The sequence below is a fragment of the Leptodactylus fuscus genome, chromosome 4, assembly GCF_031893055.1.
Source record: "Leptodactylus fuscus isolate aLepFus1 chromosome 4, aLepFus1.hap2, whole genome shotgun sequence".
Lineage (NCBI taxonomy): Eukaryota > Metazoa > Chordata > Amphibia > Anura > Leptodactylidae > Leptodactylus > Leptodactylus fuscus.
Genome location: NC_134268.1, coordinates 59,529,012 through 59,549,587, shown reverse-complemented (window position 1 = coordinate 59,549,587; position 20,576 = coordinate 59,529,012). Strand labels below are relative to the sequence as shown.

The 20,576-nt window shown below is 41.3% G+C and overlaps 1 protein-coding gene across 1 annotated transcript in view; it reads right to left on the bottom strand.

Annotated features, from left to right (window-relative positions):
- The window catches only part of ALKAL1 (ALK and LTK ligand 1), a 75,475-nt gene extending 56,381 nt beyond the window's left edge, over positions 1-19,094 (bottom strand). Inside the window, exon 1 of the mRNA XM_075271963.1 lies at positions 18,591-19,094. Within this exon, the coding sequence (XP_075128064.1) occupies positions 18,591-18,921 (331 nt within the window). The 5' untranslated portion in view covers positions 18,922-19,094. The remainder of the gene's footprint in view (positions 1-18,590) is intronic.
- Positions 19,095-20,576: the final 1,482 nt, after the last annotated feature.

Below are 20,576 nucleotides of genomic sequence, written 5' to 3'. Positions count from 1 at the left end.
TTTAATAACATTCCCCCCTAAATAAAGGTTATCCCTAGCTATCCCTGCCTGTACAGCTATCCCTGTCTCATAGTCACAAAGTTCACATTCTCATATGACCCGGATTTGAAATCCACTATTCATCTAAAATGGAGGTCACCTGATTTCGGCAGCCAATGACTTTTTCCAATTTTTTTCAATGCCCCCAGTGTCGTAGTTCCTGTCCCACCTCCCCTGCGCTGTTATTGGTGCAAAAAAGGCGCCAGGGAAGGTGGGAGGGGAATCGAATTTTGGCGCACTTTACCACGCGGTGTTCGATTCGATTCGAACATGGCGAACACCCTGATATCCGATCGAACATGTGTTCGATAGAACACTGTTCGCTCATCTCTAGTAGTTTCAGATTAAAAGAACAGACACCTGATGGATCCTATTGTAGTCAATGCTGTAGTCAAAACAACTAACCTGTCCGATGGACCAGAATAATGTGAACATCACATCATGTGTCGAATTTCCAATCATGAAAGGGCAGATGTTACTAATAAAGTGGCCATTCCATGTATCTCCTTTGATCTACTCTGCTATGGAATGTAATACTAAAGCCAATCTGAAGGAATTATTTACTGTCTTATTGCATTACATAATATATACCATTCACTGTGCAGTTTCCATACGTACACTTGGATGGCTGATGTTTGCTTTATAACATGTGTATATATATATATATATATATATATATATATATATATATATATATATATAATTTATTTCCATCTAATAGTCATTTCTGTGCTGGAGAGGCTGAAGCAATACATGACTACATATATCATAGTAGGATTCATTACTTATGCAGGCTGAGCAAATCTTCTGTTGCATTTCAGTTAATGTGATTGCCCAAAGTCAAATGAAGCCTACAAAGGCCAAAAGTTTACATGCTCAAAGTGAATTTAGCTGTATCAAAGTTGCACATGTATAATTCTGAAGGACGTATTTGTAACCTCTGCAGAGTATGGCATCTGTACTGGTACAACTCCCTATGATCCTGCCATCGTGTGATGTGATGTTTTCTTCTACATTACAAATTATAAACAGAAAGTTTTTTTTTTGATGGTTCCCTTCTGCGTAACCACCACAACACATTACAGAAGAGTTTCTAATGGCCACATGTATGTGCACAAAGGATCGGATTCATTAGCTCAAAAACCAAAATTAATGGCAGTTGTTGCCTGGTCACATCTTTGGAACATGCAATAAATCATAGCTTAGAAAAAAACATTATAAACTTCAGCTTTCTTCATCACAAGTCATCTGATAGAACTTTTCAGATGTCATATACACAGATGAGCTTGTAAAATAATTCCATTAGTGAGAATGCAAAGATAAAAATATGTCTTTTGCCCACAGCCGCCAGTCAAAGTAATAAACACAAATTGTCCTGTGGTATTTTTTTCAAGTTATCACCAGTCTGTCCAGCAAGAGTGCTTAAAAAGATGTATTCAGTGGAGTAACTGGGAATGGCGGGGTCCCGTGGCGAACTTTTGAAGTGCCCCCCCCCCCCTCCAACCCCCACTGCCAAAGACCCCAACCAACTAACCCCTCCTCCTTGAAGACCCCAAACAATCAACTTCCCCCCTGCATTCCTGCACTCATTATTATGCCCCATAGTGGCCTCTGTACACAGTATTATGCACCATAGTGGCCACTGCACACAGTATTATTTCCCATAGTGGCCCCTGCACACAGTATTATTTCCCATAGTAGACCCTGCACACAGTATTATTTCCCATAGCGGACGCTGCACATGGTATGATGCCCCATAGTGGCCCTTGCACACAGTATTATGCCCCATAGTGGCCCTTGCACACAGTATTATGTCCCATAGTGGCCCTTGCACACAGTATTATGTCCCATAGTGGCCCTTGCACACAGTATTATGTCCCATAGTGGCCCATGCACACAGTATTATGCCTCATCGTGACCCCTACACACAGTATTATGCCCATAGTGGCCCCTGCACCCAGTATTATGCCCCATTGTGGACAACCATGAACACTTATTATAATCTGGGGGGTTCTCAGACCTATGGGAGGATACAGACATGGAAAATACTGTTACTTACTTCTCCCTAGCTCCAATGCACTCCCTGCTGATTTCGGCCATCTTCAATGATGTACGGGACGTCACTTGAGCTGGGGCTTGCGTCGCATAAGAACGCAAGCCCAAGCCCATGTGACATCATGGACGTCACACAAGTAGGCCTGAATCCTGCCTGGAGCCAGGAGAGATAAGTAACAGTGTTTTTTATGTTCCCTCACCTCCTCTGGACCTCTGATCATTATATTCAGGGGTCTGAAAAGACTCCTGAGTATAATAATAGTGTTTTTGTGGCCTGCGGTACCCCTTACCAATCGCAGCTCCTGCTCACAGCAGCTTCCACAGAAGGGGAACCGCCGGCGGCAATGAGCAGGAACCAGGATCAGTAAATAAGTAGGGCCCGTTACTGGCTGGAGTTAATCCAGCAGGTAATGGCTTATTAAAAAAAATAAAAATCTGCAGCGGTATCGGCTGTCACGGGCCTTGTGGCAGCCACTAACTCTGCTACCCCAGTAGTTATACCTCTGGATGTATTTATATTTCTCTACTGGAAATTTGTTTGTTAGTATAAAGCTAGGTTAGCACTTCCACCATTTAGTCTGTTCTGATCCATCACAAGATCAGTAAAACAGGCTGAAAAAGTAATAACGATGGAGTTCACATTCTCTGTATATCTGTTATTATTCACTATAATGTAAAAAAACAAAAACAAAACAAGACAGAAGCTTCCTTCTATCTTATTTTAGACAAAAGAAAATTGTGCATGCAGAATGTTTTCCTCCTTTTAAAAAATACAAAAGGACAAGATGGAAGATAGCTTTAACATTAAAGTCAGTGATGACAGATGCAAACAGAATGTGCAGCATCCATCATCTTATTACTTTTTCAGACTTTTGTTCTGATCCTATGATGGATCAGAGCAATAGACTAAATAGTGCAAGCATGGATCTAGCCTAAGTGTTAGCCACTGTAAAGCTGGCCATACACATAAGATTGTTAGTAATAATAATAATAATAATAAATGTTATTTATATAGCGCCAACATATTCCGCAGCACTGTACAATTTGTAGGGTTCAAATACAGACAGATACATAACAAAGAACGTCATTTCACACAATGGGACTGTGGACCCTGCTCGCAAGAGCTTAGTATAGAGTTAGTATATTGACAGCTGGGTCGGGGTGACACTATCCAGTAGGTTCTGACAGTTTCTGGCTATGTAGGGACACACACCATTGAGGAGGTGAATGCTAAAAGCCTAATAGAGTATCTGTTGGACAAATTCTGTTTTTTCATTAAATTCTCAAGAAGTTAGTCAAGTACATAGTATGTTTGCCAAGTTTTTGTAATAGCAGGTAAAGTGGAACTGTGTCTTTAAAGGGAATCTGTCGGCACAAAAACAGCCCTCCACTGTGATCACAATGCTATAACTTGCTTGTAGAATCGCTTCTTCATTTTGATGAAGAGTTGCTTTTTATTCCTATGCAGATAAACTAAGCGTGCATTGAGGGAGTGTTATGGGCGGCTGAGAATCATGGAAAGATCTTGCTCTTGTTTAGGAGGAGATAGGGAAAACTTACATCAGCGTTGCTGGGAGGTATATTAAAGAAAGATGCTTAGCTGCCCCAGAACGCACCCCTCCCCCCCCACACACACACCATGTACTGTCAGATTATTGGCATAGGAATAAAAAGATATTATTTTTATCAAAATCATGCAGCCATTTTAAAACCAATTTCTAGCATTGCGCTCGCCTCTCTGAGAATAAGATACTGGGGATATTTTTTTTTTAATAACATTTTTGATGTTGGCAGCCTCTCTTTAACGTCTTCATCCATTATATTGCAGCGATGAGAAAAAACCAAGACACCTTGATATTGAAAATATACAATATTTGTGACATTTTGTTTTACTTTTGCAGACAATATATTTGCAGCAGATGTCTAAATTCCCAAAAAAATAGAAGATTTCACTTAATAAAAAACAACTGTTTGAAAAAGTACCATATTTATACAACAGCGGGAGAGCAGCATGAAGGACTATAAAGATGGGATGCAATGTATTTCGAGGACATTAGTAAACAACATTTCAACATCCAAAGTACAACACGTGCTATTATTGTGCAACACCCACTTTTCCACCATTACACAGCCTTAAAGAATATTTTTAACGTGTCGGCATTGTTCACCTTTTTGTTTTACCTTTGTGCTGGGGGCTATTCTGTGAACAAAGAACGTCACACTTGGAGTGCTGGAAAATTTCATATATTTTTTTTTCTATGTAGATTGTGAGCCCCACATAGAGTTCACAATGTACATTTTTCCCTATCAGTATGTCTTTGGAATATGGGATGGAAATCCATGCAAACACGGAGAACAAACAAACTCCTTACAGATGGTTTTTTGACCTTGGTGGGATTTGAACACCAGGACTCCAGCGCTGCAAGGCTGCAGTGCTAACCACTGAGCCACCATGTGGCCCCCAAATTTCATATATTTTTATTCAAGCAGTGATGATAGAAGTAGAGTTAAACGTTTTTTGGTATAACAATACCTTCTTCAGACTCTTGATGTTTGAAGCAATAGACATAAGAGGGATATCTCCATGTAAAGCGGTAAGAATCAGCATGAACTCCGTCTGTTTCCATACAGGGTCTGCTGTGTGATAGGTAAAAGTATTGGAATCAGTATGAATATGTGCTATGAGCAATGGCAATGACTCCGGGTAAAAAAGAGCGCGTTGATTATTACCGCTTTACATGGAGATATCCCTCTTATGTCTATTGCTTCAAACATCAAGAGAAATTTTCCAGCACTCCAAGTGTGACGTTCTTTCTTCCAAGTATATTAAGGGTACACAACCTCTACACAACTGGAATCTCCGACTGCATCCCTCTATACTATTTTGTGAACAATGTACTTTGTTAACCTATCTAGCTTCCTTTCACCACAAAACAGGCTATACATTTCTCCCTAGCAACTCTCTAACTAAGCTATGCCAGGGAGAATTTGTACACATTTGTAGATGTAGCAGTTGCCAAAGGAGGCTTACTTCACACACCTGTATCAAATACCTGTAAGTCCAGTTTTATGGCACCTGGAATAGTTCTAGTGTCATTTGAAAGCGGTGAGTTTCAGCTTTCATATGCTAGCAAGATTGCAGTTCTTGCTGTCCAAAAATGGAAACATCACTTGTAGAGATGAGCGAGTATTACTCGATCGAGTAGGTATTCGATCGAATACTACGGTATTCGAAATACTCGTACTCGATCGAGTACCACTCGCTGTTCGAATGTAAAAGTTCGATGCAGAACCAGCATTGATTGGCCGAAAGCTATACAGTCGGCCAATCAATGCTGGTTCTTCTCCTACCTTTAGAAGTCTTCTCCGCGCAGCTTCCCCGTGGCGTCTTCCAGCTCTTCATTCACTCTACCAGGCATCGGGCCTGGGCAGAGCCGACTGCACATGCCCGCACTACAAGCAGACTTGCACAGTCGGCTCTGCCCAGGCCCAATGCCTGGCAGAGTGAATGAAGAGCCGGAAGACGCCGCGGGAACGCTGCAAGGAGAAGACTGCACGGAGGATCCAGCCCGACCCTCACTCGCGGACTTGGTAAGCATAATTTGATCGAATGTTGCCTACCCCTGAACGAGCATTTCCCCCCCATAGACTATAATACCATACCTCCCAACCGTCCCGATTTCCGCGGGACAGTCCCGATTTGGGTGACATGTCCCGCGGTCCCGGTTGGAGGGAGGTATGTCCCGATTTCAACTCAGATCTGCGTCCAGAGGACGCAGATCTGAGTTGAACACACATGCGGCTGAAGGAAGGAGCTGACACAGGTCAGCTCCTCGCTTCGCCGCTGCCCGCCTCTCTCCCTGACACATGCGGCTGAAGCTGCTCGCGTGCTCGCTTTGCCGCTGCGTCTCTCTCTCGCTGACACATGCGGCTGAAGCGAGGAGCTGACCTGTGTCAGCTCCTAGCTTCGCTGCTGCCGCCGGCTCCTGGCTTGTAGACGCGATGTACACGCCAGGAGCCGGCGGCAGCAGCGAAGCGAGGAGCTGACACAGGTCAGCTCCTCGCTTCAGCCGCATGTGTCAGCGAGAGAGAGACGCAGCGGCGAAGCGAGCACGCGAGCAGCTTCAGCCGCATGTGTCAGGGAGAGAGGCGGGCAGCGGCGAAGCGAGGAGCTGACCTGTGTCAGCTCCTTCCTTCAGCCGCATGTGTCAGCGAGAGAGGCGGCGAGGGAGCGGAGGAGAAGGTAAGTTTAATGTGGAGGTGGAACGTGAATCTGGGGGCAGATGAAGGAGAGGACGGCATGACATTGGGGCAGAGATGGGGGACATGAATCTGGGGGCAGAGATGGAGAGGACATGAATCTGAGGGCAGAGATGGGGGACATGAATCTGGGGGCAGAGATGGAGAGGACATGAATTTGGGGGCAGAGATGGAGGGACATGAATCTGGGGGCAGAGATGGAGGGACATGAATCTGGGGGCAGAGATGTGGGGACATGAATCTGGGGGCAGAGATGGAGAGGACATGAATCTGGGGGCAGAGATGGAGGGACATGAATCTGGGGGCAGAGATGGGGGACATGAATCTGGGGGCAGAGATGGAGGGACAGGAATCTGGGGGCAGAGATGTGGGACATGAATCTGGGGGCAGAGATGTGGGGACATGAATCTGGGGGCAGAGATGGAGGGGACATGAATCTGGGGGTAGAGATGGAGGGACATGAATCTGGGGGCAGAGATGGAGGGACATGAATCTGGGGGCAGAGATGTGGGACATGAATCTGGGGGCAGAGATGGAGGGGACATGAATCTGGGGGCAGAGATGGAGGGACATGAATCTGGGGGCAGAGATGGAAGAGGGACATGAAACTGGGGGCAGATGAAGGGTGTATATGAAACTGGGGGAGAGATAGAGGGGGGACATATAATTTACGGGTGACTGTAGGAGGATTATACTGTGTGCGGGCACATGAAAAATTAACGAGTGGGCGGAGTCAACACAAAAGTGGGTGGGGCTAAATTTGCCGCGGTGCGCTACGCGCGCCGCACATTTTGTCCCTCTTTCGCTTCTTCAAAAGTTGGGAGGTATGTAATACAGTTTGATATTCGATTCAAGTAGTCGAATATTGAGGGGCTACTAGAAACGAGTATCGAACCTCGAACATTTTACTGTTCGCTCATCTCTAATCACTAGTTAAAAACATAGTTGAGAATTTGGCTTTATATGCAGCAGGCCATATGACATCACAGCCAATGTTCTAGGTGCTAGAAGACCAGAATTACAACTATTTGAAGTGATCCCCTTTTGGTAACTGCTATATTTGTATATACTGGCAATACACAGTGAGCAGGGGTGTATGGGATTGACTCTTCCTAGCAATTATCTTGCTCGGGACAACGTTAAAGTCTGTTTTCTATTAAAAGGAAGTAAAATAGGCTAATAAAATATATTACAAAAATGTAGACCAAACTGCTCTACATAATAAAAAAGTGAAACAATGCTTAGACTTTCATTTTTGTGGCTTAAAGTACTATGGAATGTAAGTTAGTACCTATGGGTAATGCTTGTCTGCTATTTATTGTCTTCAGCCCAGGCTTCTTTAATGCTTTCAGGCAATCTTAGGGAAGAGCTGTGATTAAATCTTAAGGACAGTGCCTACAGGGAGTCTATAAGGGAGAATTCACACTAGCATTGTAAATGTCCGTTGCTGTCTTCCATCATTGAATGTCAGCAACAGACATTAAACTGTCGCAGAGAATGGTCACAGATTGATTATTGTGAACTCCCCCTAAGATAGTCTGGGACACACCTCCGGTCCCATGGTTGTTTCTGTCTGCTTCATCAGACTGGCTGCTGTGTATAAATACAACTCTATCACAGGCTCACTAGGCGGTCAGTCCATGGAAAATTCTACAATATTATGTCACATTTTATTTCTGTCAAAACCATGCAAAACTCAAGGAGAAAAACACTTTATGCCTCAATGACATTCGAAGTATGCAAAGAACTTTCAGAACTCTATAGAAGTGCTATGGCTGTTCCATACCAGGCAAAAGTTGTTTGGAGTTGAATCATGAGCATGAGCACAGTCACTACTTTTCGGTGACTCAAATAACATCATTTTATCTTGGTAAAATTCCTGCAAAAATATAGAATAGAGATGAGTGAACACTATTCAAAACTCCCGTTTCGAATAGCACGCACCCATAGGAATGAATGGACGTAGCCGGCACACAGGTGGTTAAGCGGCCAGCCGCCGGCAAAGTCTGCGTGCCAGCTGGCTCCATTCATTCCTATGGGTGCGTGCTATTCGAAACGGCCATTTTGAACAGTGTTCACTCATCTCTAATATAGAATAGTAGCAAAAAACTAACAGGGAATCAATGAGTAGCAACATTTCCATGTCATAAATAAATCAAAAATATCAAAAACACACTGCAAATAAACCCCCGCCTTTACAGAGATATTTCCCTTAAGACTAAACTACTCTCTTTGGTGACTTCAGTTGACCACTTTTTAAGTGTAATGATTTTTCATGATTTTCTTGAGTATGGTCATTGTAATGAATTTTCCTCGTTCCAGAAAGCGATGAAAGCAACAGCAGCATGCGCCAGTTACAAATTTATAGGCGAAGCTGTGAATAATTAGGTTTGAGGAAAGTGACCGCCAAGTGAGTGTTTTATGGAGTCTCAGCTTTATACCCCTAGCTGCGAAGAAACCAAAATGTTACAGAACAAAGTAAATTGTTCCAAAAATTTGCAAGAGTGCTTCGTTATGGCTTGACATTTTAAAAAAGTCTTGCAGTAATAGTCATGTTCTCCGCACTCATTGTTCAATTATATTGTGTCTAGACCCCCTTACAGCCACCTCAGGCTTGACCCGAACATTCATCTTTAATTAGGTGATGGAGACACATAATGGTAATTAAAACTGATGCTTAATTACTGTTAAGTTTATAGAACAAGGCATATGCACAGTCAGCGGCAGGTTGGCAGTAACACAACCCATACAATTATGTGGGACCCCAGAGAGCAGTGGGTTGCATTGTTAAAAAATTTTTTATATTTGCCTAGCACCATTTTACGCACCCATCAGCCTAGAATGTGGTGCTCCATGGAGGTCGAAGCAAAGGTGACCCAGAACAGGAGCGAGGATGGATTAATGAATCAGCATTACCTGTTATACCTGGAATAATTCAATCGATAATTGCCAAAAATTGTTGGGTCCAAAAAAGTGGCACAAAAGGGGGCAATATATCGTGAGGGGGCAATAAAAGGGCAGTAAACTCTGCGGAGGTTGGGGCTAGAAAAGGGGGCAATGTACCATGTGGTGGCTATAAAATGGCAAAATGTACTGTGTTGGAGCCATATATAGGGGCAAAGTACCATATGTCAGCCATAAAAGGAGGCAATGTACCATGTGGTAACCATAAAAGGGGCCAGAAAAAAACAAATGGATGGGAAGTTACGGAAAAGAGGGGGCGTGGTCTAAAAATTTTGATTAGGGGGACCCTCAGACATAATTTCCCGAAGAGACAACCCTGTCTCTGGGTACAGTATGTGATGTTTCAGAATTCCGTCCTACATAAGCATATAGTGATGGACCAGGAAGGATCAAATGATGCTTGTGTTATCAATAAATATCGAAATTCAGTAAAATTGTGTTTTATTCTAAGTTTATAGTATTGTGACTTTGAGGATTCTAGGAAGTTTAACACTTGACAGAGGATGCTAATAGATAACAATCCATATTTCAGTAACTATATCAAGCATATAGCTGATGGACAATACAGAGTATAGAACGTTCCTATATGTTTTCTGTTTGTAGACTAATTTAGCCTAATACTATTTAGCTGGTTTTTAGCTGTGGACAAAGCTCATGATATAACTAACAACTAATGCCAAAATCCCACATTGATTTCCCATGCTCTGGCTGGTGAGCTAAAGTGATATTTGTGCAGCTAGCAGTGCTACACAGCTACAATAACTACAAATCCTTAAAATCTGCCTCTACCTTATAACTTGTAGTTATTCCAAAGCAAATGAATCATATGGTTTGGATAAATGTGAATATTTTGACCTCCTGAAGTATAACCCATATGACACATAGAGTATATTACAAATGATTCATGAATGACTTTAATCTCTAAAGTGTTCGGCACGTGATATTCACGTGTCTGGATGAGTAGACCCAGAAGACAAGTCATGTGAATAGCACATTTGACACTCCAGGCTGAAGTACATTGTCCTGTCAAGTGAGAGACGAGACTGCCAGTCTTAAGGATATTTCATTTGCTCGTTCAAGTTTTTTTAAAGAAAATAAACATGAATAAATGATAGGATATATCATAAGTATCATACGATATTCTAAGTGAGTCTGAATACATAACATTCACAATATATACTGTATAAAGCTATATAAAACACTATACAATGAGACAGTGTATGAATATAGCTATCTTAGGGTTGAGCGATCGGGATCGGAAAAGATCAGATTCCAATTGGCGATCGAGTAAATTTCATGATGGTGCTCGGAATTCTGACACCATCTTTTCCAGCGGGATCGAGATCGGAGGTTATCTCAAGATCGGCTCAAAAGTGACTTTTCCCATAGAGAAGTATTGACTAGGGTTGAGGATCGGGATCAGAAAAGATCGGATTCCGATCGGTGATCGAGCAAATTTCACGATCAAGATCGGGATCAAGATCGGCTGGAAAATGATCGGAAATCGGATTTTAAAATCAATCTTGGAATCTCAAGATCGGTTCAACCCTAATCTATCTCACTTAAACAACCACAAGGATAAAAAAAAATTATCATTGATTTATCACAGCAGAGCACTTGAAGAAATTCTTTGATATATAAGATAGGATATCAATAGGAAATCATTTGGGCACTTGGGACCCCACTTATCAGCTATGTAAAGGGGCTATGGAGCTAGAAGAAGGTCTATGAACACATTACTGTATACACTGCATGCCATCTGATTTACTGAACAAGCTTTTACCAGCCTACCCCAAAGAGCATGACTATTCCAATATAATACTCTGTGAACTTTCTGCCTTATTATACCTATATGGAAAATGTCAGTATTTCCGCAGTTATAATTGGCATTCTGGGATATTCCTCTGTGGATTTTTTTCTGCAATGCGTGGATGGGATTAACTTTGCAGGTAATGTAAAACGCCCAATGACATAGAGCTAGAACTATAACTGGAGCAGTAATATGCTACAAAGAACTACAGTGGATTCCAATGGAAGTGATGTAAAAGCTGAGGCCTGGTTCACATCTGCGTTCGAGTTTCCATTTGGGAAGTCTACTTATCGACCCCAAAAACGGAAACCTATATGCATAAAAAATGGTGATCTGGTTATAGACTATAACCGTGTGGTTTCCGTTCAGTTTCCGCATAAAACATGCAATATTATGCAGAGTATTAGCATTGAATTATATATACTGTACATTTAAAGAACGACTATGTCTTTTTACATCTCCGACTTTCCTTGTATCAGATTCTGATTTAAGGGAAGTAAAGTTTTTATGAAGCATGATATTCCATTTGCTATGCACTTAAATTTGATGCCATTGTGTACTTTACATTTTCTGCAAAAGTCAGTGATTTTGTCTCGTCTACTGATGTATTTATGTCAAACAGTTTTTTAACAGATAATTTTTAACAGCCATTTTGCGCCTGAGGGGGCGACCATTTTCACAAACCCCACAAACATGGCAGTGTAAAGAGGGGTCCATGAAAACGGCGTAAAATAGAGCATGGCTTATATTTTTACGGCCCATATCAACAGACAGTCAAAATATTGATCATGTGAATTTTAATCCCTATTTAAAGACATTGAAAGTAATGTGGCCATGTGATGGCTGTTAATAAAAAAATATCTGTCACATAGCCGTTTACAATGTTTGTGTGATTTTAACACAAGTTGCAACAGCCCTCTGCTAGGACCAAGAGCGTTACTGCAAATACCTACTGTATGTAAGGATATAGGAATCTAAGGTTCTTGGTTTTTACACTTTGTTAAACTGTAATCCTAACCCCACCTGCCTCAATAAGGCGACCTCTGTTAGGTGGGTCCCTACACTAAAATGTCTCACCTCTCTTACACTAAATGACTCACCTCTCTTAGGACCTTGATCTCCCATGAATTACAGAGGTTTCCTCTGCAGACTTTTTGCTTCCATTATACCTATAGGGAAACCCCTGGCGTTTCGGTAGGTATGATTGACATGCTGCAATTGGGCTTCCAAGCTGAATAATAGAGGCACATGTGGAAACTATAGAATCACCTCTACAGGGATTTGGCTTATAACCAATTTACTGCTGACAGACTCAGTAGCCAGTATCGGAAGGTCTAGGAATCTTGTATAATAAAATCCATAGTATTAAGATTATCACCAGAGAATTAGGAGAATGTTTCCATGTGCCTTAGGTATACTGTACGTTATCTATAAGGTAAAGCAGCACAGAATGCAGCATGCTGAGTCATAGATGCCCGTGTAGGAAGCCAACAGTCCCATAATAAGCAACAGTCAATGATTACGCACATCCAATACTACTGTGTTCATTCCTAATTTTCCATGTCTGAGATTCTGAGATTAGGAAGCAACGTTTTTATGAAGCATGATATGCCATTTGCTATGCTTCTTGGGATGATGGGATGATGTGCTTTACAACAACGTGATATGAATAGCATATATAATTGAAGTCAACGGCAGGCATTTTTCATAGACTTCTACTGACGTATTTTGGCTGCTTGCGTCAAATTGTCCTTGTAAAATTTGTCTGCAGTTCGTACATAGAGTAACAGGCTTAGGTTAAATTCACAAAAAAATTGTTTGTGTACTATATGCATAGACAGTGGGAAAATTAAAGGGATTTTTCCATAACCCATATTTAAGTTTATAGACAATTAAAAGTTAAACAATTTAGCAAATACAAATATAAAATATAAATATTTCTCTATCCATTTTAGTAGTGACAGACTGTTGTTTCAATAAGTTGCCAATGGATACCACCGTGACTGCAGGGACTTTCTATAGTCTGGGACTTGTCAGAAACCTGGACTATCTTCTCATACATGTAGTGTCCCTGCCTCTTAACCTGTCTACAATATGGAAAATATGGATTCAAGATTATAGAATGGTCCTGCATACATGGTCATATCTATTGGCAACCAATTAATAGAAAAGATGTCACCAAGATAATTAGAAAAAAATATTTAAAACTCCACAAAATTTTTCATCCTACTAATATTATAAAGTATGTGTGTTTGGATGTTTGTGTGTTTGGATGTTTGGATGTTTAGATGTTTGGATGTTTGTTCCTCAATCACGCAAAAACCGCTCAACCGATTTGGCTCAAATTTTCAACAAACATAGTTCCTAGGCAGGATTGAACGATAGGCTACTTTTCGTCACAATCGCAGACATACGTTTTTGCCAGGACCCCCACAAAACCACAACTCATACCACCAGCTCTGCAATCCCACACACTTTTTAGCATAGCAAGCCACAAACTCCCTATTGCCCTCTCGGGCCTAGCTCCTAACCCCAGGCAGGGGAGGAGGCCAAGGCCGGGGTTGCAGGGGTGGGTGCAAAGGGGTCAGGAAGGGGAGAAGGGGGTTTGCAAAGGGGTCTTCCCGTACACCACCGCAATTCACTCCCGTGACCAGTGCTTTTCACTTTTGAATTCGCTGCAGGACCTGGGACGCTGTAGGACCTGGGATGAAGTCATCCCAGCCTCATCAGCAGCCCACAGATGGAATGGGGGCACATGGCTTGCTGCCGTAGGGGGGCCCTCATAGGCACCCCTGTAACATCGGTGCACGGGGAGCCCGGGGTTTGGTGAGGCCGTGGGCACAGGTTGGTGGGGGGAAAGATGACACAGGGTTTGGGGGGGGAGGGGTCACTGGGTAGGTAAGACAGGGAAAGGGGCATGGGGTGGTGGGAAAAAGGGGGCAAGGAGTAGGTAACACGGGGGAAGGGGGCATGGGGTTGGGGGGGGAAGGGGACACGGGGCTAAAAGGGAAAAGGGGCACGGGGTAGGAGAAAGAAGCGAGCACATGAGGGAGTGGGTAGGAAAAAAGGGGGTTGGCGGGCGCCAGGGGGGAGACGAGGAAAAGGGAGCCGCTGTGGACACAAGGCAAAGGAAGAAGCCTGCGCGGCGCTACAGGTGGGTCGCGCAGGGGGTCAGAGTTCCGCGGACGAAGTCGCGGGTACTGCTAGTAACTCATATTTGCAAAAATGTTTGACTAAAAGTCAAACTTTCTACAAGTTTACAAAGATACATACATTCATGTGAAAACTTATTTTACGATAAAGTCCCACATAGCAAAAAATAGATTAATAAAAAACAATGATGGAAAAATGCGGCAAAGGCGGGCTGCATTTTTTCGGCAGCATTTTTCATTCAGTTTTCTGCATTTTTATTTTCTTCCCCTTTTAAATATATATATATATATATATATATATATATATATATATATATATACTCTTCCTTTTTTTTTTTTAAATGTAGATTGTGAGCCCCATATAGGGATCACAATATACTTTTTTTTTTCCCTATCTTTGTAGAATGAGAGGAAATTCATGCAAACATTGGGAGAATATACAAGCTCCTTGCAGATGTTGTTCCTGGGGGGATTTGAACCCAGGACTCCAGCGCTGCAAGGTTGCAGTGCTAACCACTGGGCAGCACTGCACCTCTAATGAGGTGAGGTGCCTGCCTCAGGTGGCGCATGGGAAGGGGCGGCAACCCGGGCAATTTTTCTTTCTTTTTTTTACTTTTTTTACTTTGAACCAGCACAAGGAGAGCTACTGGCAAATCCTAATCACACATGCAGAAGAATATCCGCAGCGGAAATGCCACGATTTAAAAAACCGCTTGCATTTTTGTAAATCGCAGCATGTCAATTATATCTATGGAAAAGCTGTCAAAAAAAAAAAAAAAGCACTGTGGAAAAAAACGCAATGTTTTTCCAAAGTGTTTCTTGGTTGTGGCTCCCTATATGGGGACCTTACGCTTAATGGGTAAAGGTACTGTATGCTAGGTTATCTATTATGCAAACTTTTACTGTAATATGATGGGATAGCCCAACTTCCCAACTATACTGAAAAGCATAGCTGACAGCACGTTTCAATACAACAGTATGCACAAAAAAATCATCATATACAACACCACACAGCAACTGTATGCAAGTGTTCAGTATATGACTTAGTGACTACCAAAACTACATACTAAACATAAGAATAAGAATAAATCGTACATTTAAGGGCAGATCTTATGTTGTCGTTGACTAGGTGAGCGGTCTGAATATATAGTTGGGGGAAGGGTCTTAGTAATTGATTTGTCCTCCTCTATCACTGAATTGGCTTGTACCTAGTGAGGCAGAAACTAGACCAGTGTTATTGGCTTTTGTATCAAATGAACTGACTGGAGGGGATACATCAATTCAGCACAGACACTTTTCCACTGTGTTATATCCCATTATACTGTACAAGTATGGTCTAGGGAGAAAAAACTAATCTGGCAATCTGATATTACTTTCTTTTACAAACTGATGTATAAGCTTGGAACAGCATAGAATAGGTAAGCAACAAAAATCTTGAGAAGCCCTTTGATTTATTGGATGACTAATCTGCCAAAAAAAATTTACAAAAATTTTTTGTACACTGACTAAAAACATGATTGAACAGGCCTAAAAGCTTCATAAATCCACAAGTGAACAAGCACTTAGGCCCCACATAGTGGCCGCAGCAAAAAAGTGATGCAGGAAAAACCGTGGGAGCTACGCATTGCAGTTTTCCCACAGCACTTTTGACAGAAAGTCCACAGAGGTTTCCTCTGCAGACTTTCTGGTTCCATCATACCTATAAGGAAACTGCTGGCAATTCCATAGGTATAACTGACATGCTGAAATTTTCAAAGCCGCAACAGTTTTGCAAATCGCTGTGTGTATTTTTCCGCAATGTGTGGATGGAATTCCTTAGAATCCCATCCACTATTCAGGGACTGTAAAATGCTGCGGTGTTTGCTGTGGCCAAACCAAGGTATTTACGCCAAGTGGGGTCCCAGCCTTAAAAGGATTTTCCAGGACCCCCATGGATCAGCAGGTTCATCCAGCAGATTCATGGGGGCACAGGGTGTCGGAAAATTGACAACCTTTCCTAAGGATAGGTCAACAATTTAAAAGTTCCAGAAAACCCCTTCAGGCTAAAGTCCCACATATTGAAGCACAGCTGAAAACCAACATGAAAAAAATTGTAGAAGAAAAGCATTGCATTTTCATCCGCACCATTTTTCTTTCTCTCAGCTAATTTTCTTCCCTTATTAAACCTGTAGGGAAAACACAAGCGCTTCTGCTGGTATGATCGACATTTCAAGAAGGCGGACATTTTTTTCAGCTTTTCTGCAGCTGTTTTTCTGCAACATGTGGATGAGATTATCCAGAATCTCATTCACTTTGCAGGTACTGTAAAACGCAGCATTTTTGCAAAGTGGATCCCTGGTCTAAAGAGGTTTTCCCAATCAAACCAAGACATTCCTTATCCAACCACTCAGACTTTTGCCTTAGGCTAAGGCCTCACATTGCGGAAATGCTGGGGGGGGGGGGGGGGTTGCTGCAGATTTTGTTGTGGTTTTTGAGCCAAATCTGGTTGTATACTTAGTAGAAGGGAGAAATATAAGGACTTATTTTGCATTTCTCATTCCTTCTGAAGCCACTCCTGAGTCTGGCTCAAAAAACCCCAGCTTTCCCGCAACATGTGGTCTTAGACCTAAGGGCTTGTTCACCAATGGATTTAAATCTGGTTGTTATAGGGAACAGGGAAACCTTAGGTCATACCTTTTGGAACTCACCGCTACAGCACGATGGTGGGAGAATTTTCCTGTAAGTATCTTGTTCTACAAGTAGACATTGCCCTTTACTTCTACACTTTGCCGAAAAAAACCCTAAAAAATATTGCAATTCCACCAATACTGTCAATTCTGCTTTTGTTTTAGCAACCAAAAATGTTCCAAAAACATCACGAACATCTTGAAAACAAGACCTAAACACCTAAAACCTGACCAATGTCTCCAGCTCTATACAAAAAGAATTTAAATTACATTGTGGACATAAAATGTTAGTATGTTTTTACTATTTAGGTCTATTGGTGAAAAAAAAAATGTCACAAGCATGCCACGCCCATTGTCTGCTGTGTTTTAGAAAAACATATTATGCCCTTAAAAACCAGACACATAATGGCCAATTTTTTAAAACCGTCCCATAACGGACATGTCTTAATTCACTTCTGCGTGGGCGCAAGAAGCACCAGAATTATTAAGAGTCTTCAGCCGCTTCATGATTTTAGCGCCCCTACAGGAAGGTCCTTTGAGTCAGAAATTAAATCTATGGCAGTCAGGGACTGGTGGAGATTTCTGGTATAACTTATGCCCAAGCCTGCCTGGATACTTGCCCTGCTCTGCTCACTTTTGTGAAAAGTGGTAAATTGAATGGGAAAAGTGGCAATTTTTGGACCAAAACAAATGCACATGCCGCAAAAAATGTGACTTTTCATGCCTGGTACGCCAGGAAACTAGCACACGAGGCATGATAAATTAGCCCAAATGCATCTGATAGAATGTATTGTGTACATAGAAATTTGTTAATAACATATATATATATATATATATATATATATATATATATATATATATATGAAAAAGTGTTGCAGTGTTGCATTTACAAGAATCTACATGACAGAGTATCAGTTTCAAGAGAGGTCTTTGTAAGCAACAAAGTGAACTATTACATTTCTGCCATTGTTTGCTTTATACACTGTTGCAATAATGTTTATTCATCTTGTGTGTAGACAACAAGTGTGAATAGAGAATCAATTATCCATAGAGCAACCACCATAAATGTTACATTAATAGCTTCTGGAAAATCATAAGACTCGTTAGATAAATCGCTGCTGGAAGGACATCATAGGAACTGTTGGCAAATAATATCCTAGATGTGAGTAGTCACTTATAATATCCATTTAGAGCTACAAGGACCTCATTGTCTCCAGACTACTACTACAGTGGATAAACATTTACAAATTTAGTGTGACATTTTTAACAATACTTAAGCTAAAACGCACAATCTCTCTTTCAGCAGACACATGACAAGTCCTCTGCCATGTAGTGATCTTTCCCAGATTGCACTGTGTATGGTCAGATTTATCTGTTACCAGTCTATGTACTCGTTTATTCTTCTACACAATCTGCAAATAATTCTCATGACACTGAGCAGTGTTAAGCTACAGGAGATAGCCAGGGCTAAACCCAAGCCTGATACCAGCATGAAATCTCCTCTAAAGCGATTACAGAGACTCTGCAGGGAGATAAAACTACTGGGTGTCTTATGGATTGGATTATGCTGTATAAACTTGGTGATATTCCTGTGTATGGATGGAAGAGGCAGAGATCAGGAATCTCAGGAGGAGAGTGACTTACCTGAAGGTCTCTTGCTGCTGGTCCTTGGAGAAGTTCTCTCCCTGGAGGACAGTCTGTGGTAGCCACCTTGCTCCGCAGAGTAAGCAGTCCCATCGCTGTACCGCCTTGTAATGACTTTGCCACTTTCTCTGCTAGTGCTACTGTCCCCAATGTCCTGCACAATAAGATCTAGAAGAGTTCTCTCTCTTGCTTGGGCTTCACTGATGCCCTGAACAGACGAGGTGACCAGTAATAAGGAGATGGCCAGTACTGCCTGCCATTTCCTCGCCCTCTGCATCTCTCCCTTTGCGATCCTGGAGGAGAGAGAGGGAGGAAGACAAGGGTTACACATGCTAACTTCTGCCCTTCATCATGGTCGGGCTGCTCATGGTGATCTTGGCCAAGACAGGACCCTTGTATGTTCCTGGGGAGAATTTCAAGCAGTCAGAGGGTGCTGAAGAAGTGCAAAGCGCAAGAGGAGAGGCTGGAGGAGGCTGGAGGAGGCTGTGGACTCAGGAGCTGCTGCTGCTGCTGCTGCTGCTGCTGTCTATGACTACTGCTAACTTGCCATTAATGATCAAACAATCCGCACTCATCTCTTTCTCCAACTGTTATAATCCATCCAACTAGCACACACTCCTCCCAGGGCACAGCAACTAATAGCAGCATGTCAATGACTGGCCTCCTAATTGAGTGGCCAGACTCTCCACCCTCCAGGCTGCCTCTCATCCCACATCTTCCAGGGCACATTTATAGCTCCGGATTAGAAAAGGTATTAACAATGCAGAACAGATAATACAATCCTGGCTTTGTTTGGGATTTACTTAGCTTTCTTCTGGATCGTTATTGTCGGGTTTATGAAGACAAACGTAAAACAAAACTGCAACTCACAAGGTCTGCACAGCACTTCCCTGGGACTGGGGGCAATGGAACATCTGGCTGGAAAATGTGCACATGTGGAGCTACATGTTATACCTGCTTTACTCTGAAAACGTGTAAAATATTTACTAAAGTTATAGCAAAGCCTCATGCCACAGTTATAGGGAACTAAAAGTCTGGTGGGTAAGTAACTCGACTTACAGGGATTTGTAGTTCCACATATTATATGCATGTTCTACTAACATTTACTCTAAAGCAGCATCTGAATGTATCCCTGAACCATATGTGTTCTGTCTGTAGTTACATGACATGTTTGGATAGTGATAAGGTTGGTGTCTGCAAGCTGATCTAAAGAGACTGAACTCTACAGGTGTGAATGTTACATTATATATATATATATATATATATATATATATATATATATATATATATATATATTGTCATATAATGTATGTTATATCAATGTATTCTGTATAATATTTACAGCTGTACCATAGATCATGTTTGTAAACTGTATCAATATATTCAGTATAATGTATACAACTGTATAATATATCATGTTTGTAAACTATATTCAGTATAATGTATACAATTGTAATATGTAGCATGTTTGTAAACTGTATCAATTTATTCACTATAATGTATAGAATTGTAACCTTTATCATGTTTGTAAACGATATCAATGTATTCAGTATCCTGTATACAGCTCTTCAATATATCATGTTTGTAAACTGTATAATGTATACAATTGTAGTATATATCATGTTCATAAACTATATTAATGTATCCATTATAATGTATAGAACTGTAGTATATATCATGTTTGTAAACTATATTAATGTATCCATTATGTATAGAACTGTAGTATATATCATGTTCATAAACTATATTAATGTACCCAGTATAATGTATAGAACTTTAGTATATTTCATGTTTGTATACTACAGTATATTAATGTATCCAGTATAATGTATACAACTCTATAGTATAGCATATTTGCCAATGTTTTCTTAATGCATTTAGCAAATAAAAAATGTAAAAAAAAAAAAAATGTAACAAATATAATTTATAAATGTAACATTTTATGTTGAAATCTATATATGGTATTCTATGTGCAGAAATTGAGTC